Genomic DNA, 22,345 nt, shown 5'->3' with positions numbered 1-22,345 from the left:
CGCCAGGGGCCCCGTGAGGATGCGTCTGTCCAGCTGGGCCTGGCGGGGCCTCCGAGCAGCACAGATTGCACCTCCAGGCTCTCGGGGTCACTCCCGCACCTGACCAGAGCCCACCACCCCTGAGGGGTTGTCCTGTGTCTCCTGATCACCCCAGGCCACAGCCGTGTGGCCCCTGGACCTGCTCCAGGGCAGCAGGGAGTGGGGCCACACCTCCCCTCAGGCTTGGGACCCCGAGGAGCCCCTCCTGCCCCGACTTCCGCCCTCAGTGGGGGCTGTGCCCAGAACCTGGCTGTCTCAGGAGCCAGGGAAGTGGTTCTGTCCTGGCGGGGGGAGAACGGACAATCACAGCTGCTCAGGGCAGATCATCCCTGCTCTGAGGTGGGGGTGCCTCCCCGGCGATGCCGACACAGGTCCCTCCAGCGGGTCTCCTCGGTGGCTGGGAGCAAGTTCGCTGGCGGTAGGTCCTTGGAGAGCAGCCCCTGCCTGCCCCTCTTCAGGCAGGGTGCCCCCAGTCCAGCCCAGCCCAGCCCAGCCCCCCGGAGCAGGAGAGCTGCCTTGCCCCCCACCACCCCCCGCACCCCCGCCCGCGCTCCCTCCCAGCTGTTCTAGACAAGCCGCATCCCCCGGGACCTGTGCAAAGCTGAGGATTTCCTCCGGCCCAGGGGCCCACAGCTGCGCTCACACGTGTGCGAGATGAGGGGTGAGATGGGCTGCAGGCGGGCGCTCGCTGGAGCCCCTCCCGCCGGGCAGCTCGGGGGTGCCTGGTGGGGGCTTGGGCTGAGCCAGTCCCAGCGCTGTGGCCTGAGAGCCTGCATCCATGGGTGGAGGGGCTGTCGGGCTGCGTCTGGGGCAGAAGCCTTGTACCACCATCTGGGGGACCCGGCTGGACACACACAGAGGGCCCGGAGCTCGGGGCCACCCTCGGCCTCTCCTGAGGCTCCTGACACCTGCACGTGTCTCCTCTGCACTGGGCACCAAGGTCTGGGTACGGGCTGGCAGCAGGAGGCACACCCACTGGTGGCACAGGGTCTGGGACCCTGCATCGGTGCAGCAGGGTGCCTGGGGCTGTCAGGGGCCAGACTGGCTACAGCTGCTGCTCCTTGTCGGGGCCGGGGGGGTCCGCATCGTGTCATCCTGATAACCTCAGCTGCCCAGGGCCTGTACCTGACCCCGCGCCTCCTGGGTCCCCATGACCTAGGAGGTCCTCCAGGGGCCCAGCTCCTCCGAGGCCAGCTGTCCACTCTGCCAGCCCCAGGACTCAGGTGGGGAGAGGAGACCCAGCCTGGTGCCCAACCATGGATTCTGTCCAGGGTGGGGGTTGCTGGGCAGGGCAGTTTAAATTAAGGCGCTGAGAAAGGCTGGGTAAGCTCGAGAACACAGGGCCTGCAGCTCTGAGCTTTATAGTCCAGTTTTGATGGCAATTAGCCAAGTCAGTCATGAGACAGGGAGGGCCTCAAGGGTGTGGGAGGCAGCACGCGCCCGGCCCGCCCCACCCAGGCCCCTCCGTGTCTGGGCCAGGAGGGGATCCCCAAGCCTCCTCAGTCAGCAGATTTTCCTAAAGTCGCCCCTGAACCCCTTCTCTTCATCAGAACCCCTCCCCCAATGCACACACAGCAGAGTGGGGGGAGGGGACAAGCTCGTGCCCAGTTGCCCACCTGCCACCTCTGGTTGCCATGTGGGTGCTCAGCCTGTCTGGGCCTCTGTTCCCTCATCTGGGGAATGGGCTAATAGTCATACACGTGTTGGATCAGGGTGGAGAGAACGGGGCACATTCCATGGAGGCCTTCCAACGGTGCGTGGTACACAGGAGCGCTCTAAGAATTTAAGTAACCGCCTGTCTGAGCCTCGCGCCCCTCCTTATGAGGGGAAGGCCACAGGTGTCAAGTTTAGAGATGGACAAGTCAAGCCAGGGGCACACAATAGGTGCTTAATGAGTGCTAGTGGACAGTGGCCCAGGCCAGACCCAAGAGCCCCAAGAGGTGGCTGCCACCCAGGGGGTTGTCTTCCAGGGCAGGGAGGTGCCCAAGGGAGTGGCCAACATGAGGCCCAGCTTTGCTTCCTAGCGTCCGGCTCGAAAGTGTGGCCCAAGTGTCTGGGCTGAGATTCAGGCAGGCGTTTCGGGGCTGACCTGCTGTGGGTGCTGGTCCAGCCTCGGGGAGCTGCTGCTGGCCCCGGGCTGCTGGGCCCACACGAGGAATGGTAGAGTCATCTAGCTGAAATGAAGATCTTAATAGCAAAGCCACGTCTTTCGAGGGAAAACATGCTTTGCGGCCAGCCAGCACATGCACACAGGGGTCTGGAAAAGAAGAGAGGTCTGTGCAGAGCTGCCTCGAGCCTGCGGCTGGGTTATTAAACTCCTGCGTGGGGAGAAGCGATAAAAGAAACATGCATGGCTTCAGCCGTGCTCAGAAGTGCACGATCCCAGAGATGGGAAACGCAGACCGCGCGGAGCCGCCCCGCAGAAATAAAACCATCAGATGTCGGTTTGAAGATGCTGGGGAGAAACAAAGCCCAGATAAATCACCTGCCTACAGCCACGAGCCTCTCGCTCCAGGCCTGCGCTGAAGGCTGCTGATGGATTGAGTGCTGAGGAGGGACTGCAGAAACTGATGCTAGGGGCGCTGGGGGCCCGGAAGCGGCGTGGGGACCCTGTCTGCCTGATCAGACGTGTCTGGCCTGGGCCTCCTTTCCTGGGGGATCAGCGGGGGACCAGCCAGGGGAGCTGCTGTGCCCACTCCCTCCTTGTCTTGCCAGGCAGCCCTGGACTCACCTGGAGACCTGGGGTTCTGGACAGCCCGCTCCAGGCTGGACAACTGAAGTTGGCCTGAAAGAGACAGCTCCCAGGGGGTGCCTGGCGCTGTTTTGAGGCCCCAGCACCCCCTGGCTGGCAGCTGGTTTGGAAGGATCTTCAGAGGCTGTCTGATTCTCCTGCTCTGTCTCAGCCAGGCAGCAAACACCAGCATAGCATAACTGCTCATTGTGGTTCCCCGGGCAGACATCACTAATCGAGCCCTGCACACACTCCTGTAGAAATGACTTCCTGACCTTCCCAGCACATCCCTCCAGGCAGCCTAGGGGTCTGACAGTGCTGGCTGGAGAGTTCCAGCCCACCCCCAGCCCTCAGTAGTCCCTGCCCCAGGAGAAAAGGGTCTCCCCTCCTCCCCAGAACTGTACCCACCTAGGGGCTGATGCCACCCTCCTTGATCCTGGAAGCCCAGATAAGTCACCCTGTGTGCTCCCCCCAGTGGGGACTCCTACTCTGTGCCCAGGGGACAGTCCTGTTGGAGAGGGGACAGTCCTGCAGAGGAGAGGTGGACGTCAGGGGGATCACAGCCTCTCCCTGTGGGGTGACGGAGCAGGACGAGGGCCTGATGCCCGGGGCCACACTGCCCAGCCCTGCTGTAGTACTGGGAGTCACCCCTCCAGGTCCCTTGGCCTGCTTGCTGTCCTCAGGCCCCGTGTGTGGTCCACCTGTTCTATCCCCCCACCCACTACTTGGGGCTCAACAGAGATGAAGATTTACAGCCCCCCACGTGCAAAAGAGGCCTCCGGGGCCCCGGGGTGAGTGGAAATACACCTGTCTGCACATGAGGCAGCCCCACCAGGTGTGACTGGAGCCCACACAGGTGAGCCTCGATCTCAGAGCCCTGACATCCCAAGGGCCCCTTCCACAGCAGGGCTGGTCCTGATCCGGGTTCCTGCCCTCAGAATGAGCAGTTCAGTTGACAACATAAATTTAAACCCAGTGTACAGGTCAGGTGATGCTGCCCGCACACAAGGGCTATGGAGGCCCACCACCCCCGTTAGGATCCACCACCACAAGCTGTGCCCAGGTGAGGGTCCTGGGGACGAGGCAGAGATAGGCAGGCTGGTGGACCGTCCAGAGGGGGGCCTGCTGGGCACCCCAGAGCACCAGGGACTGAAGCACAGCTGGGCCACAGCCAGGAAGCCCTGCCCCCACCCGCCACATCCAGGGACAGGCCTGTGCTGGTATCCTGGGGCCGGCCACTGTACAATGTTCACAAACAGGACTTAAAGCAGCAGGGAGGGACCCCTCTCAGTCCAGAGGCCAGGACTGTAGTCAGGGTGTGGGCAGCCCCACTCACTCAGTGCCCCCGAGGCTCCAGCTCCTGGAGGCCTCTGCAGCCCCTGGTCTGTGGCCACGTCCCTCCAGGATGAGACCGTGCCCGTGACATCAGTGATTTGGTGACACTGGTGCTCCCTCGGCCCAGCCCGGCCTCACGGTGACTTAACCACACCTGCAAATAGGACTGCAGCTGAGGGTCCAGATGCACGTGAACCTGGGGGACACTATTCAACCCAGTCAAGGCACCAGTGGTACGAGGGGCAGCTCGTGCCAGCCTGTGGGACAAGACCCCTCTCCGAGTCCCAGTCTTTCCTCTGTGAAGCAGGGCCACCTGCCTGCAACCATCCCAGGCCCCGTTGTATGCAGGAGTCTCGCCTTGTTCTGGGATGAGGTACCAGGCCGAGGTAGGGTGTCAGGGCAGGGAGTCAGTGCGCTGGTGTGGGGTGGCGGAATGGGATCCCCAAGTTGGCCCCTGGTTTGAAGCCTTAAGCTCCTCCCACTGTGGCCTCAGAAGGCCCGAGATACGGGTGGCCATGCTGCAAGGAACAAGGAAGAGTTTGCTAGAAGCACACCATGCAGAGGGGGTGCCCTTGACCAATGTTCACAAGTGGCTTCCATGGCTCAGGGGCCCCTTGTCCTGGAACAGATTGGGGAGCACACTGAGGGTGCTGGGCCCCGAGGGTGGGCACTGAGGACAGGCTCACAGGTCGGGGGGCACACTGAGGGTGCTGGGCCCCGAGGGTGGGCACTGAGGACAGGCTCACAGGTCGGCGGGCACACTGCGCGTGCTGGGCCCCGAGGGTGGGCACTGAGGACAGGCTCACAGGTCGGCGGGCACGCTGCGGGTGCTGGGCCCCGAGGGTGGGCACTGAGGACAGGCTCACAGGTCGGCGGGCACGCTGCGGGTGCTGGGCCCCGATGGTGGGCACTGAGGACAGGCTCACAGGTCGGCGGGCACGCTGCGGGTGCTGGGCCCCGAGGGTGGGCACTGAGGACAGGCTCACAAGTCGGGGGGCACACTGCGGGTGCTGGGCCCAGAGGATGGGCAGTGGCATGGGGCAGGGCCCCGGCTGAGCCTGGGCAGATGGTGGGGGGCGGCCTCCCAGGGCTGCGCACTGCTGCTCACTCAGGGGGCCTGGAGTAAGGACACTGTGGTCCTTGGGGCACCTACTGCCCTCTGCCCCGGGGACCTTGGACAAGATACCTGTGTGCGTTTTCATGGCTGGCCTTGAAGTGTGGGTATGAACACGTGGCAGGGCCCACTCCTGGCACTGGTCACAGCCCACAGGCTGGCCGCTGGAGCCCTGGCCTCTGCTACCACAGGCCCGAGAACCCTGAATACCAGTCCCAGCCCAGGGCCCCTCCAAGACCGAGCAGATGAGGGTGTGGGGCCTCCTGTACCCCTGGGACCAGCCCTTGGCAGGCTGAGCTGGGCCATGGGGGGCACACCTGCTCTGGGGAGGGTGGGGGGCTTCCGGGGCTGCAGCTGTTAGTCCCCGGGACAGACACAGCCTCCCCAGCAACAGCTGGGCCGGAGGTTGGACAGCCAGGATAGCAGAGCCCAGGCTGCCCCCGGGCCCCCTGGGGGTCGGTTACAGCGGCTGCAGATGCTTGGAGACGGTAGGGTGGGGCGGAGGAGGGGAGCGCCCTGCCCAGCCCCCAGTCCTCAGGTGTGACACCAGGACTCCCCTGTGTGGGGGCAGCATGGACTTGACTGTCCACCCCCTCCCACGGCCCAGAGATCCTGCCACCAACTTGAAACTATCCCTCGGCCTCCCCTGCTCCAGGTCTGAATCTCTGATCAGCAGGCATCTGCAGCCCAGGATGTAGGAAGACCCCCTCCCACTAACCCTCTGGGCAGCGCTTGGGATACCCCACCCTCTCCCCAAGGCTGACGACCACCAGCCAGCATCCTGGGGCCGAGTGGAGGTGGGCAGGGCAGGGGGCAAGATGGAGGCTGGGGGCCTCGGTGGGGCAGGCCTGGGGGCTAGGGATGAGAGGGGCTGCCCCGCGGGGGGGCTGCAGGGTCACCTTGGGCGCCCCAGAACACAGCAGGTCCCCATCGGCACTCCAGGAGTCAGCAGCCCAGGCTTGTCCTTCACTCCTGCGGTGCTTGGTCTCACTTCCCACGCCTGAGATTTGGGGGGTCCCCAAGCAAGGGACAGTGGGTCTCACCCCAGGCCTGGGAGCAGCCCAGACACCAAGCTCCAGCCGAGGGGCTGCCATAACGCTGGCCCCTTCTCTCCGGGCTATGTGGGTCCTGAGGTCCCCGTCGTGACTGTGGGCTGAAGCCTCCCCACTGGCTGCCTTGTCTCAGAGGGACAGTGCCCAGACCCCCGCCTTCTGGTCCGAGGCGGCCAGGGTGCCCAGACTCTTGCTTAAATGTCTCCAGGCCTGTCTGCTGACATGTGAATCTGCAGGCCCCTGAGACCCAGCCCTGCCATGGGGACAGGTCCACTCTGCCCAGAGGCCCGGGGTCTGCACAGCCTGGCCAGCCTGGATCCCCTGGCCTCTCCGGGCCCTGGGGGTGTCTGCTGGCCTGCCTGGCCTCAGTCCCTGCCAGCCAGTTCAGCAAAGGACAGGCCAATCGTCAGGGCCAAGGACTCCCTGGCCTGGCCAAGTGGGGCCGGTTTTCAGGACTCGGGGATTTTGAACCAGCTGCTGTGGCAGGTGTGGCTGGCCCAGCTGAGCAGAGGCACCGGCCGCCCGGAAAGTTGCCAGCCAGCTGCTGGAGGGTGTGGGGCAGCCAGGCTGGCCCCTCGCCTGGGCAGCAAAGCCGACAGAGGGCGGATGGGGCTGGGGGTGGCAGGAGGCCCCCACAGCCCGCAGGGTTCACTGCCACCCCACCAGAGCAGGGACCGCAACCTGGCTTTTCTGGGCCCTCCGGATGGCCGGGGCGGTCGGCTGGCCTGAAACCCCCGGTTCTCAGTCCAGGGTGGGAAATCCTCATCGTCCACCAGAGAAGAGGTGCCGCCAGCAGCGACCCATGCCCCAGCCCCACACCTCAGCCTCGGTCGCAGGGTCGGGAGCATTTGTGAGCTGCTCACACCTCCCAGTGGCCACTGCCAGCTTTGTTCGTAGGAATTCACAGAGGCTGAAGGGTGCCGGGGGATCAGGGAGCCCCGCGTGGTGCTGTGCTGTGGCCCACTGAGGGGACAGGCCCAGAGGGGGACCTGATCTGTCTCAGGGGGGGACAGGGTCAGGGGGCTGGGCAAGAGGAGGTAGCCGAGGAGAGGTTGCCCTCTATGGGAGCCTCAAACCTGACAGGGTCTCAATGCTACCAGGAGCCCCGGGGGGTGTGTGGGCCACCCTTGGGCTTGGCCCCCATCAAACGGGTATCAAATGGGTATGCCCAATACCCAGGTGACTGGGCACCAACTGGCCCCCGTGCAGGATGGTGGTCCCCCTGCGGAAGGGGCCACTGCCTGGCCATGGACCAGTGGACTCAGGCCCTCAGGCAGGTCCCCGAGGAGTGGGGAGAGGTGCGCCCCCTCCCCTGTTCCGTCCGGGCCACCACACAGCTCTGAGGCCTCTGACACTAATCCCTGAGAGAAGGGCACCCCATGGAGGGCTGTCCCCAGGGAGAAGAGCTCGGGGAAACACTGGGGAGGGGCCACCCAACCGAGGGGCCCCAAGGACCCCAGTCCAGGCTCAGGGAAGGGGCAGGGCTCTCCTGGAAACTTCCAGAGGAGGGGACCAGAGGCACAGTAATTATGATCCCGGGTTTTTGAGGAGGATGCTGAGGCTCAGAGAGGTTGGGTGACCAGCTGTGGCCACATGGTGACCTGGTAGGAACCTGGCCCGGCCATAGGTGGCACTGGGGACCATAGGCAGACTCTGGTCACCCGTCACTTGACTCGCTCCAAAAGCCCAGCGGCGCCTCTGCCCCGCCCGCAGTGACCGAGGTGCCCAGGCAGTGGCGCCAGAGGCCGATGGATGCCCGGAGGCCCCGTCAGCTCGCGACCTTCCCCGCAGCACGTGTCTGGGTAGGGTCCAACTGCGGAGCGACAAGGGGTCGGTGCAGCCCCTGCCTGGGGACCGCCTGGCGCACGGAGGGTCGAGTGGGGGGCTGCCTCCTCCCAGGGGAGGAGACGGGGGTCCCGGCGTCCGGGCGCCTTCCCTCTGCTCCTGCCTCTACAAGCTGCCTCCCACCCCGGAGAAAGGGGAGAGCTGGGTGGGCTCCGGACAGGCGGAGGGAACACAGCAGGGGGCTTGGGGAGGTCCCAGGAAGAGGGCAGAGCAGAGGGCAGTGGGGAGCAATTGAGGGTTGGGGGGAGGCGAGGTGGGGGCCCTTGACCTGGGTCTGTGCTCCCCCCAACCCCCACCCCCCACTGAGCCACTCCGGCTCAGACCAGGCCCCGCCCCCGGCTATTTTCTCCCAGACCCGTTGAGAGCCTCTAATTTGTCCTAATGCTTTTAATTTGTCTTTTCAGCTGGTTATCACTGTGTCGGTTTGATGTTGAGAGAGTCCACGTGAGCGCACAGGCAGGGCCAGGTTCTTGGTACCTTTGAACATTTTCTACTTGAGGCCCAAAGCCCCTGACCAAGAGGGGGTCCCAGTCAGGGGGCTCTGGCATTTGGGGGGCGCTGCTGGGCTGGGGCCTTTACGATCGCGTCTCACGCCAGAGGCACAGATGTGGGCGCCGGGCAGCAGGCTCTGGGGGCCCCAGCCGTGCCTTTCCCAGTCCCCCGTGTCAGGTCAGCGCCTTCATGCTACACGCATGGCCCGACCTGAATCTTCAGTGGAAAACCCAGTTTCTGCACGCTGTCCCGCTGTGGGATGGGGCGGGTAGGGGGCAGGGGGACACGGCCAGTGCCTGGGTGATTCCTCAGGCCCACCTCCACACGCGAGTTGCTGTGCAGACCCTCCAGGAGGGTTTTGCACCTCTGACCGCACTTCTCATTCGGAAGGTTCCGTCTGGTTGTTTTCCGAATCCCCTGCCTCTTTCCATGCTTCCGCTGTTGTCAGTTGAATCACTTTATGCTGATTGCCTGATCTCTTCTGACTCGTTCCGCTGTTTCATTTCTCGTCCTCAGAGTGCTAGTGTGCCTGCTGCCACCCCCGTGTGTGTGCTGATCCTCAACAGGAGCTGCTTCGTGCATGGGGGGCGCCCCCCTGCAGTGGACACGTGCCTTTGCTGGGCCCTGGGTGGTCTCTGCAGAGACCCACAGTCTCTTCTGCCCAGCCACCCAGAGGAGCCTTCCCAGGGCCCCGCTGCAGCCTGGCGTGGACGCCTGATCACTCTCAGCCACAGGCCCAGGGCCTGGCTCTTATGGAGTGGATAGCAAAGCCAGCCTGGTGCTTGGGAGAGTGTCTCGGGGTGCCCCTTGCTCTGGGGCAGGTGGAGCTTGGTGGGCTCTGTCCACACCAGGGTCAGCTGTCCTGCCCCACTGATGCTCCAGGTGGTCCCTCACGAAGGTAGCGGGGGGACCAGCCCTAAGCCCGGGGAGGCATTGCTCATAAGCAGTGCTGACCAGTGATCACCACAGCCAGAGGCCTGGGGCTGAATCCAGCGCTGGTTCTAGAAGCGGGTGGTGTGGGAGGACCGTGGACCTGTGTCTCCCCAGAGGTGTGTCTAAGTTTCCCTCCCAGTAACTGCCCGCGGGACGCTATGTGGAAATAGAGGCTTGTAGGTGTGACCGAGTCGAGGCTGTGAGGGCAGCTCCCGGCCAGTGACTAGTGTCCTTGTGAGCAGAGGGAACTTGGACACGCAGAGAGGCAGCCGTGAACGGAGCAGAGGCAGACAGGGGTGAGGGAGCGCCAGGAAGGAGGCAGGAGGGTCCCCAGCCTGAGGAGTGGGTGCGGCCTGCCCAGCCCTCCTCCCACCTCTGGCCTGCAGACCCCGGGGAGCCGGGCTCCTGTTTCAGCCCCGGCGCCCTGCTCGGTCCTGCAGCTGCAGTGACCGCGGCCGGGCTCTGCCCGTGGGGCCTCCCTGTGCCCCCAGCCCTTGGCCGTAGGCAGGACTGAGGTCTGCGAACAGCGCTTGAAGCCGGGTCCTTCCAGGCACCTGGTGAGCCCGGCTTCAGCCCCGGGGGCCTGGCCCACCCCAGCCCCCACCCCAGCCCCCAGGTGTCATGAGAGTTGCATGCTCTGCTCTTGCCGCTGGGGCCCGGCCACCACGCTGGCTCTGTCGGAGTTGGGTCAGATCGCACCACCATCTAAAGGGCGGTGGCCTCGGTGTGTGGAGCCCAGTGGCGGTTCAGGCCTCTAGACACAGAGCTGGTCCCACGGCTGCCAAGATCGCAGGCTGCTGGGCAGGACCATCAGCTTGGGCGCGTCCTGTGGCCCACAGGCGGTGGGGCTAGGCACCAGATCACCCACAGGGAATCGGGGCAGGCGTGACCGTGGTCCCTGTGGGGTCCCCGGGCCCCTGGGACATGACTCAGCGCGCAGGCAGCGTCCCCCTGGGTGTGGCCTTTGACCCCGCAGCAATCCCTTCCCAGGAGGCCCCAGTCTTGCTCCTGAGGCCTCCAGGTGGATGAGGCCCAAGTGAGCGATGGCATCTCCCTCAAGCCACCTGACGCAGGTGTAAGCGCAGGCACCAGGCCCACACCTGCGCCCGCGGTGGCTGAGCAGCTGCGTGAGCGCAAACCTGCCCGCCACAGCCAGCACTGTGGTGGCTCGTTTTCCGTGTTTTCACTGTTTCCCTTTACAGACGAGGAGGCAGCGCTCAGAGGAGACCACTGGCCTGGGTCCGCGGCTGGCCAGGGCAGAGGCAGGGCTCCCCAGCCGCACCCCTGCCTGGGCCGCCGCGAGGAGTCTGGGCTGTGGTCTGGGGTCGGGACGGCTCTGTGGCCCGCACTGCCCCGTGGGCCAGGTGGTTTGCTTGAAGGAAAGGTGGCCAGCACCCTGGTGTTGGGGCAGCCACGGGGCCAAGACAAGGCCCTGGGTGTGCTGGGAGGCATGGTGGATGTCGTGGGTGGCGTTTGCTGATGGCCCGTGTGGATCCGGGCAATGAGTACAACAATTTTCCTCTTGAAAAAAAATCAGAAGTTCTGGGACTTCCCTGGTGGTCCAGTGGCTGGAACTCTGAGCTCCCAATGCAGGGGCCCAGGTTCAGTCCCTGGTCAGGAAGCTAGATCCTGCATGTCGCAACCTGCACCCAGCACAGCCAAATAAACAACTTTTTAATTAAAAAAATTAGAATTTCTGGTGATGCTGGCCCTGTGTTCTCGAAGGGCGGGAGCTGGGAGGGGCTGTTGCTTAGCCAGCGGATGGCAGGGCAGTGGCCAAGCCTCACCGTGACTCAGAAGCGCTGCTGCTCCTCTGCTCCCCCTGGCTGAGGACGAGGCATCTGGGAGCCTGGCAGCGCGTCATGGCTGGGGGCTCAGATGCTGAGACAGGGTGAGGGGACTCCGTCCCGAGTCCCAGCCCCACAACTCGCTGCTGGGATGGTGCAGTGGGGACTTCACGCTTTTGTGCCAACTTACTGATGACTTTTCGCCTGGTGGGGAATTCTGCCTCCAAACGCCATTTGACTGTCAGATGTAAATGAAATGAAGTAAACTGATGAATCACTAAATTCTAACATATTAGAAAAGAGCACTCTTGTGGCATCTGGTGACTTTTTAATTGATGTAAAAGTTGGTTGCTATGAACAAATCAAGACAAATGTGCTCTTTCTGACTTGCCTCCGAGTGGGAAATTAAGCAACTCAAATGGACTCTGAATGCACTGTCACCAGAACACACTAAATGTGGAAATGCAACACAGAGCCCCGCGGAGCTCTCATGTCTCAGGGAAGAGAGGGGAGGGCAGCCGCTCCCTGCCCCAGGGACACAGCCCGTCCTCCCCTGGGGAAGCTGGGGCCACAGAGGACCGGGCAGGCTGTCTGGACATCCGGCCACAGCCAGTGGGGTGTCCAAGCAGAGACCAGAGCATTAAGCCCTGGGGTGAAGCCTCTGCACCCCACGTCCCACCCTGACGTCTGGGAAATTGCATCTTAACAAAGCACGCACTGAAGCCTGAGACCATGGCCGAAGACAGCGCGCACAGTGGCACCTGCAGTCGCTCACTCACCAGCACTCACACCTTCTCAATCAGGACAGATGCTGCCAAGGGGATGTGGTCTGGGAGCTGCTGGAAGCCGAGGGACAAACAGGCAGCGTGGAGCAGTCAGGGGCCTCCTGAAGGAGGGGGCGTGGGGAGGGGGATGTGGGCCGGCCCGGGAAAGGCTCCGTGGTGGGAAGAAGCATGGCGCGGGGAGGAGGGCCTCCTGGCCCCCAGGACCCACCCAGCTGCGGGGTGGCTCCAGGTGAACTGGAGTCAGCCTCCGATGCTTCTGAATAGTCATGGGGCGCCTCAGCCCTGGTGCCCGAGCAGGGGCGGGGGCAGGGTGGCTGGAGGGGGATGTCGTGTCCAGCAGCCACTGGCCTCAGACTCTGCAGAGGGAGACGGCAGCGCAGAGCGGAGCTCCAGCAAGGGTGGGCCCCATGAGAGGGGTCGAGATCATCTGTGGGGGGTGCCTCCGGGCACTGTCCCGTTGCCATGGCTCCTGGCTGGGGCCGGCGTGACCTCTGCAGGGTGTCCCCAGGCTTCACCTCAGCTGACCTCCTGGGGCTCAGAGGCCAAGGGACACCTGCCAGGAGCGGGGCACAGGGAAGGGACACACCGCCTCTCTGGACGTCTAATCTCCTTCTGAGAGCCCAGGTGACGCCCTCCTGGGCGTTAAGGTGTGTGGGCATTGCAGCCTGCTAGGCGTAACTGACCAAGCACCCGCCCACCCACAGTGCCCGTCCCTGCCATGTGCCGGGCCCCGCCCTTGTGCACACCCCTGCACACAGGACAGTGAGCCTCAGAGAGGCTCTTCCTGGCCTTCCTGTCCCCACTGCCCTTTCCCGTCACCCTGATCCTCTCCACTGATGACAGTCTAAAAGTACCTCTATTAAGTCACTTTGGGTTTGTCGCCCGTCTCCCTGCTGGCCTCGGCGCTCAGAGTATGGTCTCGTCTGTTTCGTGCTAAGTGGCGTCCACACCAGCCCGTGCAGCCGTGGCCCCTGGGGACGCAGGAACTCCGTGTCTCCCACCTGAACACGTCCAGAGTGGGTGTGTGAATCTGCTGAGTGTGCAACAGGCCACATGAGAGTGCCAGCCAAGCAGGAGATGCTGTCCAGCCCTGCCTTGCCACCTGGCTCCATCCGGAAGGCCTTATGCACTAAGACACAGGGACGTTGGCGAGGGGACAGCTATGCTCTGATGCCTGGGTTCAGGTGGCTCTGACGCCTGCTAAGGGGAGACCCCGGAGTGGACCACTGGGCCAGCCGTCCTGACACCCATCGCTGGGACGCGGCCCCACTCCATCCCTCAGAGTCAGCCTCCTGCCCGTCTCCATCCTCCTCAGACTTTCAGAAGGGCACTTTGAGTCCCCTCCGACCCCCAAGCTCCGGCCCCAGCGGACCTAAGAGAACGAGGTGGAGACGCCACCGTCATCAGAGTCGCCGCCACCGACGGGACAAGGGTTGTGGGCGAGCTGCAGAGACCTCAGGGAGAAAAGGGATCAGAGGACGGACTGGCGCTGGGCCCTCGGAGAGCCGAGTGCCCGCCCCCACCCAGTCCCAGCCACGCCCCGGCACCCCCACCTCCCTCCAACGCTCGCCCCGCCCCACCTCCCCGCCCGCGCCCCGAGCCCCAGAGCAGCTCGGAGTCTGGAGCCAGCGCAGCGGGTGCCCGTCTCCCTAAGGGCCGAGGGCCGCAGGCAGCGCAGTCCCCCGGTGAGTGCCGCGCCCCTGCCCCGCACCCCCGCCCCCGCCCCCAGAGCCCCGATACACTCTCCGCGGGTCTAACCGCCTGAGCGCAGCCTGCACCCTGGCCCTAGGTCTCTCCACGAGCACCGCCCCACAGCCGCCCTGTCCCCCGCTCCTCCATACCCCTCCCTCCCGTGCACTCCTGGAGTTCGCCGCCCGCTGCCCGGGGTCCCTCCCCACCCCTCTCATCGGCTCCCCTCTCGGTCTCCCGGGCCCCCCACCTGCCCTCGCTGGCCATCCTCGACCTGGAGTCAGGGCAGAAGCCTCCAGGAGTCAGGGCCGGCGCCCTCTGCCCTGCGTGGGGACCTCCCAGCCTCCCCGCGGTGGGCGCCGCGGTGGGGCCGCCCAGGGTGGTCTGCGCAGCTGGAGGCTGTGGCTGGAGTAGGTGGTGGGGAATAGGGGTAGAAGCGAGAATGGGAGGGGGCAGCTGGGCTGGGACTTCTGCGTGGGGAGACAGACGGTGGTGAACCAGCACGGGGGAGAGGGCAGTGGTGCTGGGCCTGGGCGCAGAGGGCCTGGTCTGGGGGCTCAGCCTGTAGTGGGAGGGAGCGGGGTGCAGCCCTGGGAGCTGGAGCTGGGGACAGAACCCCAGCACATCCAGGGCTCCGGTGCTCTGGGCCCACACACCCCCTCCTCAGAAGGGAGTACACCACCTGGAAGTTGGCCTGTGGGCCATCTCCCCGCCCAGAGTCTAGGTGGGGCCTGGACTGCTGGCCCTGGCCTCCTGTGAGCCTGGGGCCCCAGAGAAGGCGAAGGCAGAGAGACCAAAGTGTGAGGCGATCCCTGGTGCTGCTGAGCCCTACCCTAGGAGACTGCTCCTGGGGGCAGCGGCCACGCACGGAGGACCAGCAGCCCCCCGGGCAGACGCGGTCCGATGCGCCAGTGATGGTAAAGGCACCACTGGTTCCCAGGGACAGTGGCTGGGAGTTCTGGGGGCAGGAGGTGGCCCTGGAGACTTCCCGAAGGGTGCAGAGGCCCCACGGAGATCCTGTTGTCACCTCCTGTGTCACGCGCACCTCGGGTCCCCTCGTGGGGGCGGGTGCCCCAGGCCAAGGCTGCCTTAAGGACAGATGGAGCGAGTTTAGGGGTGAGGACAGGGGTGGCCATCAGCTGCCCCCCTGAGCCAAGCCCTCCGTGGGGAGGCAAGCCTGGGTGGGGCTCTTGGGTGGTGCTGGGGACTGTCCCTGCCCCGCACAGGGGAGGACCCAGGAGCACTGAGCTGCCGTCTCAGTGGGTTCCACAACTGCCCCTGGGTGGCGGGGCCGGCTCCCTCTTGCTGACCAAGCATCATCTTAGCCTGTGAGGGGCTGGGCCCAGCACTGGTCCTCCCCGGGGCCCAGAGCACCGAGGTCCCCTCCCTGTGCCCAGGTCCCCGCGGAGGCTCTGGCCCCTATGTGGAGCCCAGGGCTGCTGGTGCTGGGCAGGAGATGCAGGCTGTTTGGGGCAGGCAGGTGGGAGCAGCTATTGAGCGCCCATTGTATGCGGGACATCACAGTAGCAGCCTGTGTCTGGATCGTTTCCTCTGCTCAGTGGCTTTGTACAAGTCTCTGTTATGGGAGCCTGGGACCAGAGAAGTGATATGACTTACCCAAGACCCCTTGGCCAGCATGTGGGGCGGGGGGCTTGGGCAGGGGGATGGGCTCTATTCCCTAAGCCACAACAGCGGTCCCTTCCTGGTGGGGGTCTGGGTCAGAAAGCCCCAGTGACGGCTTGTGGTCCTTCCACCGCTGCCCTCCCCATCCCTTATCCGAGAGGAAGGGGCCGGAGGGATGAGTCCCCATGAGGGTGTGATTCCTGTGACCAAGATTGCTGTCCCTGAATAGTGACTCTTGCAGAATTGGGCTTCAAGTGGCAGGCACAGCAAGATCGACCTAATTTTGTTCTTTGCTGCTCTGAAGTTTAACTCAGGCCTTGGGGTGCCTGGGGGAGGGGGGCCTGGCAATTTGTTCGGGTCACCTTGGGTCCTGGGTGTCAGGAGCACCCGGCAGCCTCCTGAAGGCGCTCATCTGATTCAGAATCAAACTCACATTCAGGCGCATTGAGCTCCTGCCCCACTCAGCCTCCTGAGAGCCCTTCCTTGGGTATTTTTTGGGGGAGGGTGTAGTCCCCAGGACTCTCTCCCCAGATGCCGACACAGTCCACCCCACCATCTCCACACCAGAGTCTAGCATTCACTCCCCAGCAGCACCTCGATGGAACTTTAAACATTATTTTACATTTAATTTCTTTTTGTAATGTGAGGGAGCCTTCTGTGCCCAGCCCTGGGGCACAGAGATCAGCAGGCCGACTCCCCGCCCACCAGAGCACCACTGCCTTGGGTCCACTCTCGGGGTGTTGGAGTGGCCCTCTTGCCAGCCGGGTGCCAGTCCCGCCCACCCCTGCCCCCAACTTGGAGCGCATCCCAAGAGACCCCCAGCTTCGTCTTGAAATGCATCGACCTCAGGAGCCTGTGTGCATGCGTGCCAAGTCCCTTCTATCGTGTCTCTTTGTGACCCCCATGGACCATACATAGCCCACCAGGCTCCTCTGTCCATGGGATTCTCCAAGTAAGAATACTGCAGTGGGTTGCCGTGCCCTCCTCCAGGGGATCTTCCCAACCCAGGGATCGAACCCGCATCTCCTGTGTTGCAGGCAGATTCTTTTCCGCTTAGCTACTGGGGAAGCCCCCCCTTCACCAGGAGCCTGCCTTAGCCTTTTCTAAACAGAGGTTTTGTCATATATCTCACATCCAGTCACAATACACAGCAGGAGTGCTGGAGACCCAGACCAGCAAATCCTGCAAGACTCATAGAAAGGTCTTTTTCTGCTTCCAGCCAGCCAGGGCCCTCCTCCGGGTGGGGGCTTCAGAGGGGACAGCGTTCGTCTCTCCTTGGCTCCTGGGACCCTCGCGGGTGGGGCCTGCCGTCCTAACCCCCTGCGCTGCTCCAGGGTTTCTGTCCAGCCTCCCTGCCCACATTCTCCAGAGTTCTCACTTCCTCCTCGATGCTCTATAGGTCACTCAGACGCTGTTTCATCTTTACTTTATCTGCTCGGGACAGAGTTCGTCCCAGGTCAGTTCTGCAGGCACCCCGGCACCCCGACCTCTGCACCTGCTCTGAGGGGGTGTCCCTCAGCCCCTCTTCCAATTCTGATTCTCTCTTCATCTGTGTCCAGACTTTTCTGGATTTTTTTTTTTTTTGGTCCAAATGTTGATGTTTTTCACATCCAAGAGTTGTAATTTTCAAAAATAGACGCTTGTTCATTTTACTTCTCAGATAGAAGCCAAATTCATTTCAGAGTATTTATATCCAGGCCTGGAGGATCCTAAACATTTCTAAACATATCTCAAGCACACTTGTTCATTTACTTTTATGTCACCTGAGCGAATCCACTGATCCACCTTCACGCTGCTGATTTTCCGGGTTGAGTTTCCCGGTGGCCGTGGGAGCAGAGAGTCTCCCTGTCCTTGCCAGTGTTGTTTATGCTACGCCCCCTTGTCTACCAGGTGTCAGTTGCCCACCCCCAACCCTGGGCCCCCGGCCCAGGCCCGTCAGCCCCTGGGGATGCCCTTGGCGCTGAGGTGGCTTCGGGGGCACCAAGGGTCAGCTGACCCCGGCTGGTCATCACGGCCCTTTCCCGTCCCCTCGAGGCCTTGTCTGGGCCCCCTGGGGGCATCTAGACCCCCATCCCGGCTGAGGTGTCAGCCCCCATCTTCCCTTCCTCCTCTCCTTCTCGTCAGCGGAGGCCGTTCCTTCCTCGTGAGGATCACTGTTTTTATGAACCACTTCAATGTACAGAAAAGTACCAGAGGGATACAGTGGGTACACGTGTGCCCGTCACTGTGGACCTCAGGTGCCACCTCCCCAGCCCTGCCCTGGCTCTTTCTCTACAAACCCCATCACCCCTGAAGCCTCCCCTGAATCCGCCTGCCCCACATTGTCCCCCCGACCACACACACACACACACACACACACACACACACACACAGACATATACACACATAGACACACAGACACACACACAGACACACACATGGACACACAGACACATACACACATAGACACACACACAGACACACACAGGCATACACACACACAGACACATAGACACAGACACACATAGACACAGACACAGACATACACACACACAGACACATACACACATAGACACACAGACACACACACACGGACACACACAGACACAGACACACAGACACAGACACACAGGCATACACACACAGACAGACACACACAGACACAGACACACACATACAGACAGACACAGACACACACACACACACAGACATATACACACATAGACACACAGACACACACACAGACACACACATGGACACACAGACACACACAGGCATACGCATACACAGACACATAGACACAGACACACACGGACACACACATGGACACACACAGACACAGACACACAGACACAGACACACAGGCATACATACACAGACAGACACACACAGACACAGACACACACATACAGACAGACACACACACACAGAGACACACACACACACAGACACACAGACATACACACACAGAGACACACACAGACAGACACAGACACACACAGATACACACAGACACAGACACACATACACAGAGACACAGAGACACAGACACACACATACACGGACACACAAAGACACACACATGGACACACACAGACACACACACGGACACGCAGACACATACACAGATATACACACACAGACACACAGACATAGACACACACAGACACACACACAGACACAGACACACGGATACACACACACACACGGACACACAGACACAGACACACAGATACAAACACACAGACACATGGACACACACAGACACAGACACACAGAGACACACACACCACCGACACACACACAGACATACACACACACAGACACATAGACACAGACACAGACACACACACACACACGGAATGGACACACAGAGACACACACCACCGACACAGACACACACAGACACACACACACACAGAGACACACACGGACACACAGACATACACAGACACACAGAGACACACACACGGACACACACAGACACACACACAGATACAAACACTCAGACACAAACACACACACAGACACACACAGACACACACACACACACAGATACAAACACACAGACACAAACACACACACGGACACACACAGACACAAACACAGAGACACACACACCACAGACACACACAGAGACACACAGACACACACAGAGACACAAACACACACACAGACACACACACCACCGACACACACACCACAGACACACAAACGCACAGACACAGACACACACAGACACACACACAGACATGCACTCACACAGACACATAGACATAGACACATAGACACAGACACACGGACATACACACACAAACACAGACACACAGACATGCACACACACAGACACATAGAGACACACACACACACAGACACACACACGCGCGCGCGCGCGCTTATTTATGGCCCGCAGCTCGGGCTGGAATCTCCCTCCCTGTTGTGTGTTACCTGTTCACGGGGTGGGATCCTCTCCGACCCACTCCTGCTCAGGGTCCTTTGCCTGGGGCTACAGTCTGCTGTCCTGTGACTGGGGGTGCGGCCCCGCCCCAGAGCACGTGCAGCCCCAACTCCGGTCGTCTCCTTGGCCCAGGGACGTCTGCGCTGCGGCAGACAGCTGCTGGGGGCAGGGAAGCCAGGTCCTCTTGGCCACACAGCCGGGCCCTGCTGGGTGACGCGGACACAGCTTACAGGTGGGCGCTGGCAGAGCCTCTGCAGCCTGAGGTCTTGCTTTTCAGCTACGCGGAAGGCTGGGCGCCTCTGGATGGTTCCAGGAGGCCACCTGGAGTCCGGCTCTGGGGTCCCCCAGCAGAGTGAGCCTGGCGGGTGTCTCCACACTCTGGCTTGCCTGGGCTGGGGGTGCCCGGCTGCTGTCCCAGCCTCCTTGCCCCTTCCATCCCACTTGTCCTGCGGGTCCCTGGGGAGGCAATTCTGAGGGTCCTCAGTCCGTTACCTGCGAGGTGAGGTATCAGTGCCCTCCCAGGACTCCATGAGGACGGCCTGGCTGAGCCGGGAAGGGGGTCTTCTGGGCGCAGAGGGCTGAAGGGACAGTCAACTCTCTGGGGGCCGCTGTGGCATCTCGGCTCCAGGGGCTGCCTGCCCAGTGCCCCCACAGCTACCGACCCACTGCTCCTTCCTCTCCAGGTTTGTTTTCCAAACAATTTGCTTAATGTGATTCCCGGCCCAGTTGAACATGAGTAATCGTGTTTACCCGCCGCCCTGGGGTAATCCCGTGCGTCCTGGGCAGGTGGGGCGGGTGCAGGGGAGACGCCCTCGGCTCAGTCGCTCCGTGTCCTTCCTTCTCTTGCAGCAGACACCCCGGCACTCCTGCTCAGCCTGCCCTGCCCTCAGTGGCCACAATGGAGCCTCTGTTCCTGGCCTCCCCGCTGACCGTCTGGAACACCTCCTCGGCGGTACCCAGCGGCAGCGGCGATGAGAATGGGACGCTGGCGGGGTCGGGGCCCTCACCAGGCGCCCGGGCGGTGGTGGTACCGGTGCTTTACCTGTTGGTGTGCGCGGTGGGGCTCGGCGGCAATGCACTGGTCATCTATGTGGTCCTGCGCCACGCCAAGATGAAGACGGTCACCAACATCTACATCCTCAACCTGGCCGTGGCTGACGTGCTGCTCATGCTGGGGCTGCCCTTCGTGGCCACGCAAAACGCCATCTCCTACTGGCCTTTCGGCCCTGTGCTGTGCCGCCTGGTCATGACGCTGGACGGCATCAACCAGTTCACCAGCATCTTCTGCCTGACGGTCATGAGCGTGGATCGGTACCTGGCCGTGGTCCACCCCATCCGCTCCGCCCGCTGGCGCCGCCCCCGGGTGGCCAAGCTGGCCAGTGCTGCAGTCTGGGCCTTCTCGCTGGTCATGTCGCTGCCACTGGTGGTGTTTGCCGACATCCAGGAGGGCTGGAACACCTGCAACCTCAGCTGGCCGGAGCCCGTGGGGCTGTGGGGGGCCGTGTTCGTCATCTACACGTCCGTGCTGGGCTTCTTCGGGCCGCTGCTGGTCATCTGCCTGTGCTACGTGCTCATCGTGGTGAAGCTGAAGGCATCCGGCGTGCGTGTGGGCTCCACGCGGCGGCGCTCGGAGCGGAAGGTGACCCGCATGGTGGTGGTGGTGGTGCTGGTGTTTGCGGGCTGCTGGCTGCCCTTCTTCATCGTCAACATCGTCAACCTGGCCTTTGCGCTGCCTGAGGAGCCCGCCTCTGCTGGCGCCTACTTCTTCGTGGTTGTGCTGTCCTATGCCAACAGCTGTGCCAACCCCCTGCTCTATGGCTTCCTCTCCGACAACTTCCGCCAGAGCTTCCGGAAGGTTCTGTGCCTCCGCAAAGGCTACGGTGCTGGCGCCGAGGATGCGGATGCCACGGAGCCACGGCCGGGCCCGAGCAGCCAGCTGCAGGAGGCCACGATGCCCATGCGCAGCTGCAAGGCCAACGGGCTCATGCAGACCAGCAAACTGTGAGTGCTGAGGCTGCAGGGGCAGGGGGGCCCGGCAAGGCTGCAGGAGCCCACAGCCACCTTTTCTGCCTTTCCTCCCCGAGTTGGGGGGCTGGAGCAGAAGAGGAGACTAGCCAGAGAGCAGCGGGCGGGGGGAGCCGCCTCCCAAGGCAAACAGCAGATTGGAGAGGCCATGGGTGCGTGCAAATGCTGGAGCCCGGAGGAATTCGGCTTTCAGTCTGGTCTGGACGGAATGGTCCTCTCCACCCCAGAAACACCAGCTCATCCCACCCCCTCCACCCCCAGCCCCGGGCCTGAAACAGGTCCTGGAGAAGGTGCCTGGCAGCCTCACTGGGAGAGGACTGGGCTCCCGGATGCCCAGGCCTCACTGTGATCACGGCTGGAAGGAGAAGGACATGGAGGTCACTCGGCCACAGGTCCCACTGAGACAGCCCTGCCCAGTGTCCCTCCCCCAGCTGGGGTCCATGGCTGGACCAGAAGAGGAAGCAGAAACCAGGGGGCGCGGGGAGCAGGCAGCGCCGTGCTGGGCAGGGGAGAGTCAGGGTCAGCGCTGCCGGGGCCTCGGCACAGACCCCAGACCGAGGCCAAGCCCTGGAAACAAGATCACGTAACAAGGGCGCTTGTGTTTGACAAGCGCTCCCTGAATAAATTAGAGAATAAATGTTTGACTCTTTCCCAGAGCAAATATTGTCCCTGGAGCCGATCGAAACCGGGGCACATCAGAGCGGGTGGATCGCAGGCGGCTGGGGTGGGCAGCAGGACACCCAGATAATACTGAGGGGAGCATCCGCACCCACGGAAAGGAGCCTCGGGGCCGTGCTGGCAGGAGCGGGGTGTGGCCCTGAGGATGTGGGCGGTGGGGCGGGCGCGTCCGATCCTTCCCCGGCTGCCTGGTGTGGGGAGTGGGCAGCTCGCTTGGGGCTCCTGTCCCTGACTCTGGGTGAGTGGGGTCCTGGCCGCCTCCTCAGCCCTAGCTTTAGTA

General features: G+C 62.9%; 1 protein-coding gene across 1 annotated transcript; it reads left to right on the top strand.

The window, feature by feature from the left end:
* The first annotated feature begins 20,260 nt into the window (after nucleotides 1-20,260).
* SSTR5 (somatostatin receptor 5) lies at nucleotides 20,261-21,891 on the top strand. Its single transcript, XM_068969190.1, has one exon. The coding sequence runs from the start codon at nucleotides 20,261-20,263 to the stop codon at nucleotides 21,365-21,367; it is 1,107 nt and encodes a 368-aa protein (XP_068825291.1). The 3' UTR covers nucleotides 21,368-21,891.
* Nucleotides 21,892-22,345: the final 454 nt, after the last annotated feature.

This window comes from Capricornis sumatraensis, chromosome 3, assembly GCF_032405125.1.
Source record: "Capricornis sumatraensis isolate serow.1 chromosome 3, serow.2, whole genome shotgun sequence".
NCBI lineage: Eukaryota > Metazoa > Chordata > Mammalia > Artiodactyla > Bovidae > Capricornis > Capricornis sumatraensis.
Note: the sequence above shows the minus strand (reverse complement) of the source record. Positions and strands in the feature narration are given on the sequence as shown.

Bases quoted from the DNA above. Each gene is read 5' to 3' on its own strand.
- SSTR5 (XM_068969190.1), top strand. From the start codon at position 20,261: ATGGAGCCTCTGTTCCTGGCCTCCCCGCTGACCGTCTGGAACACCTCC.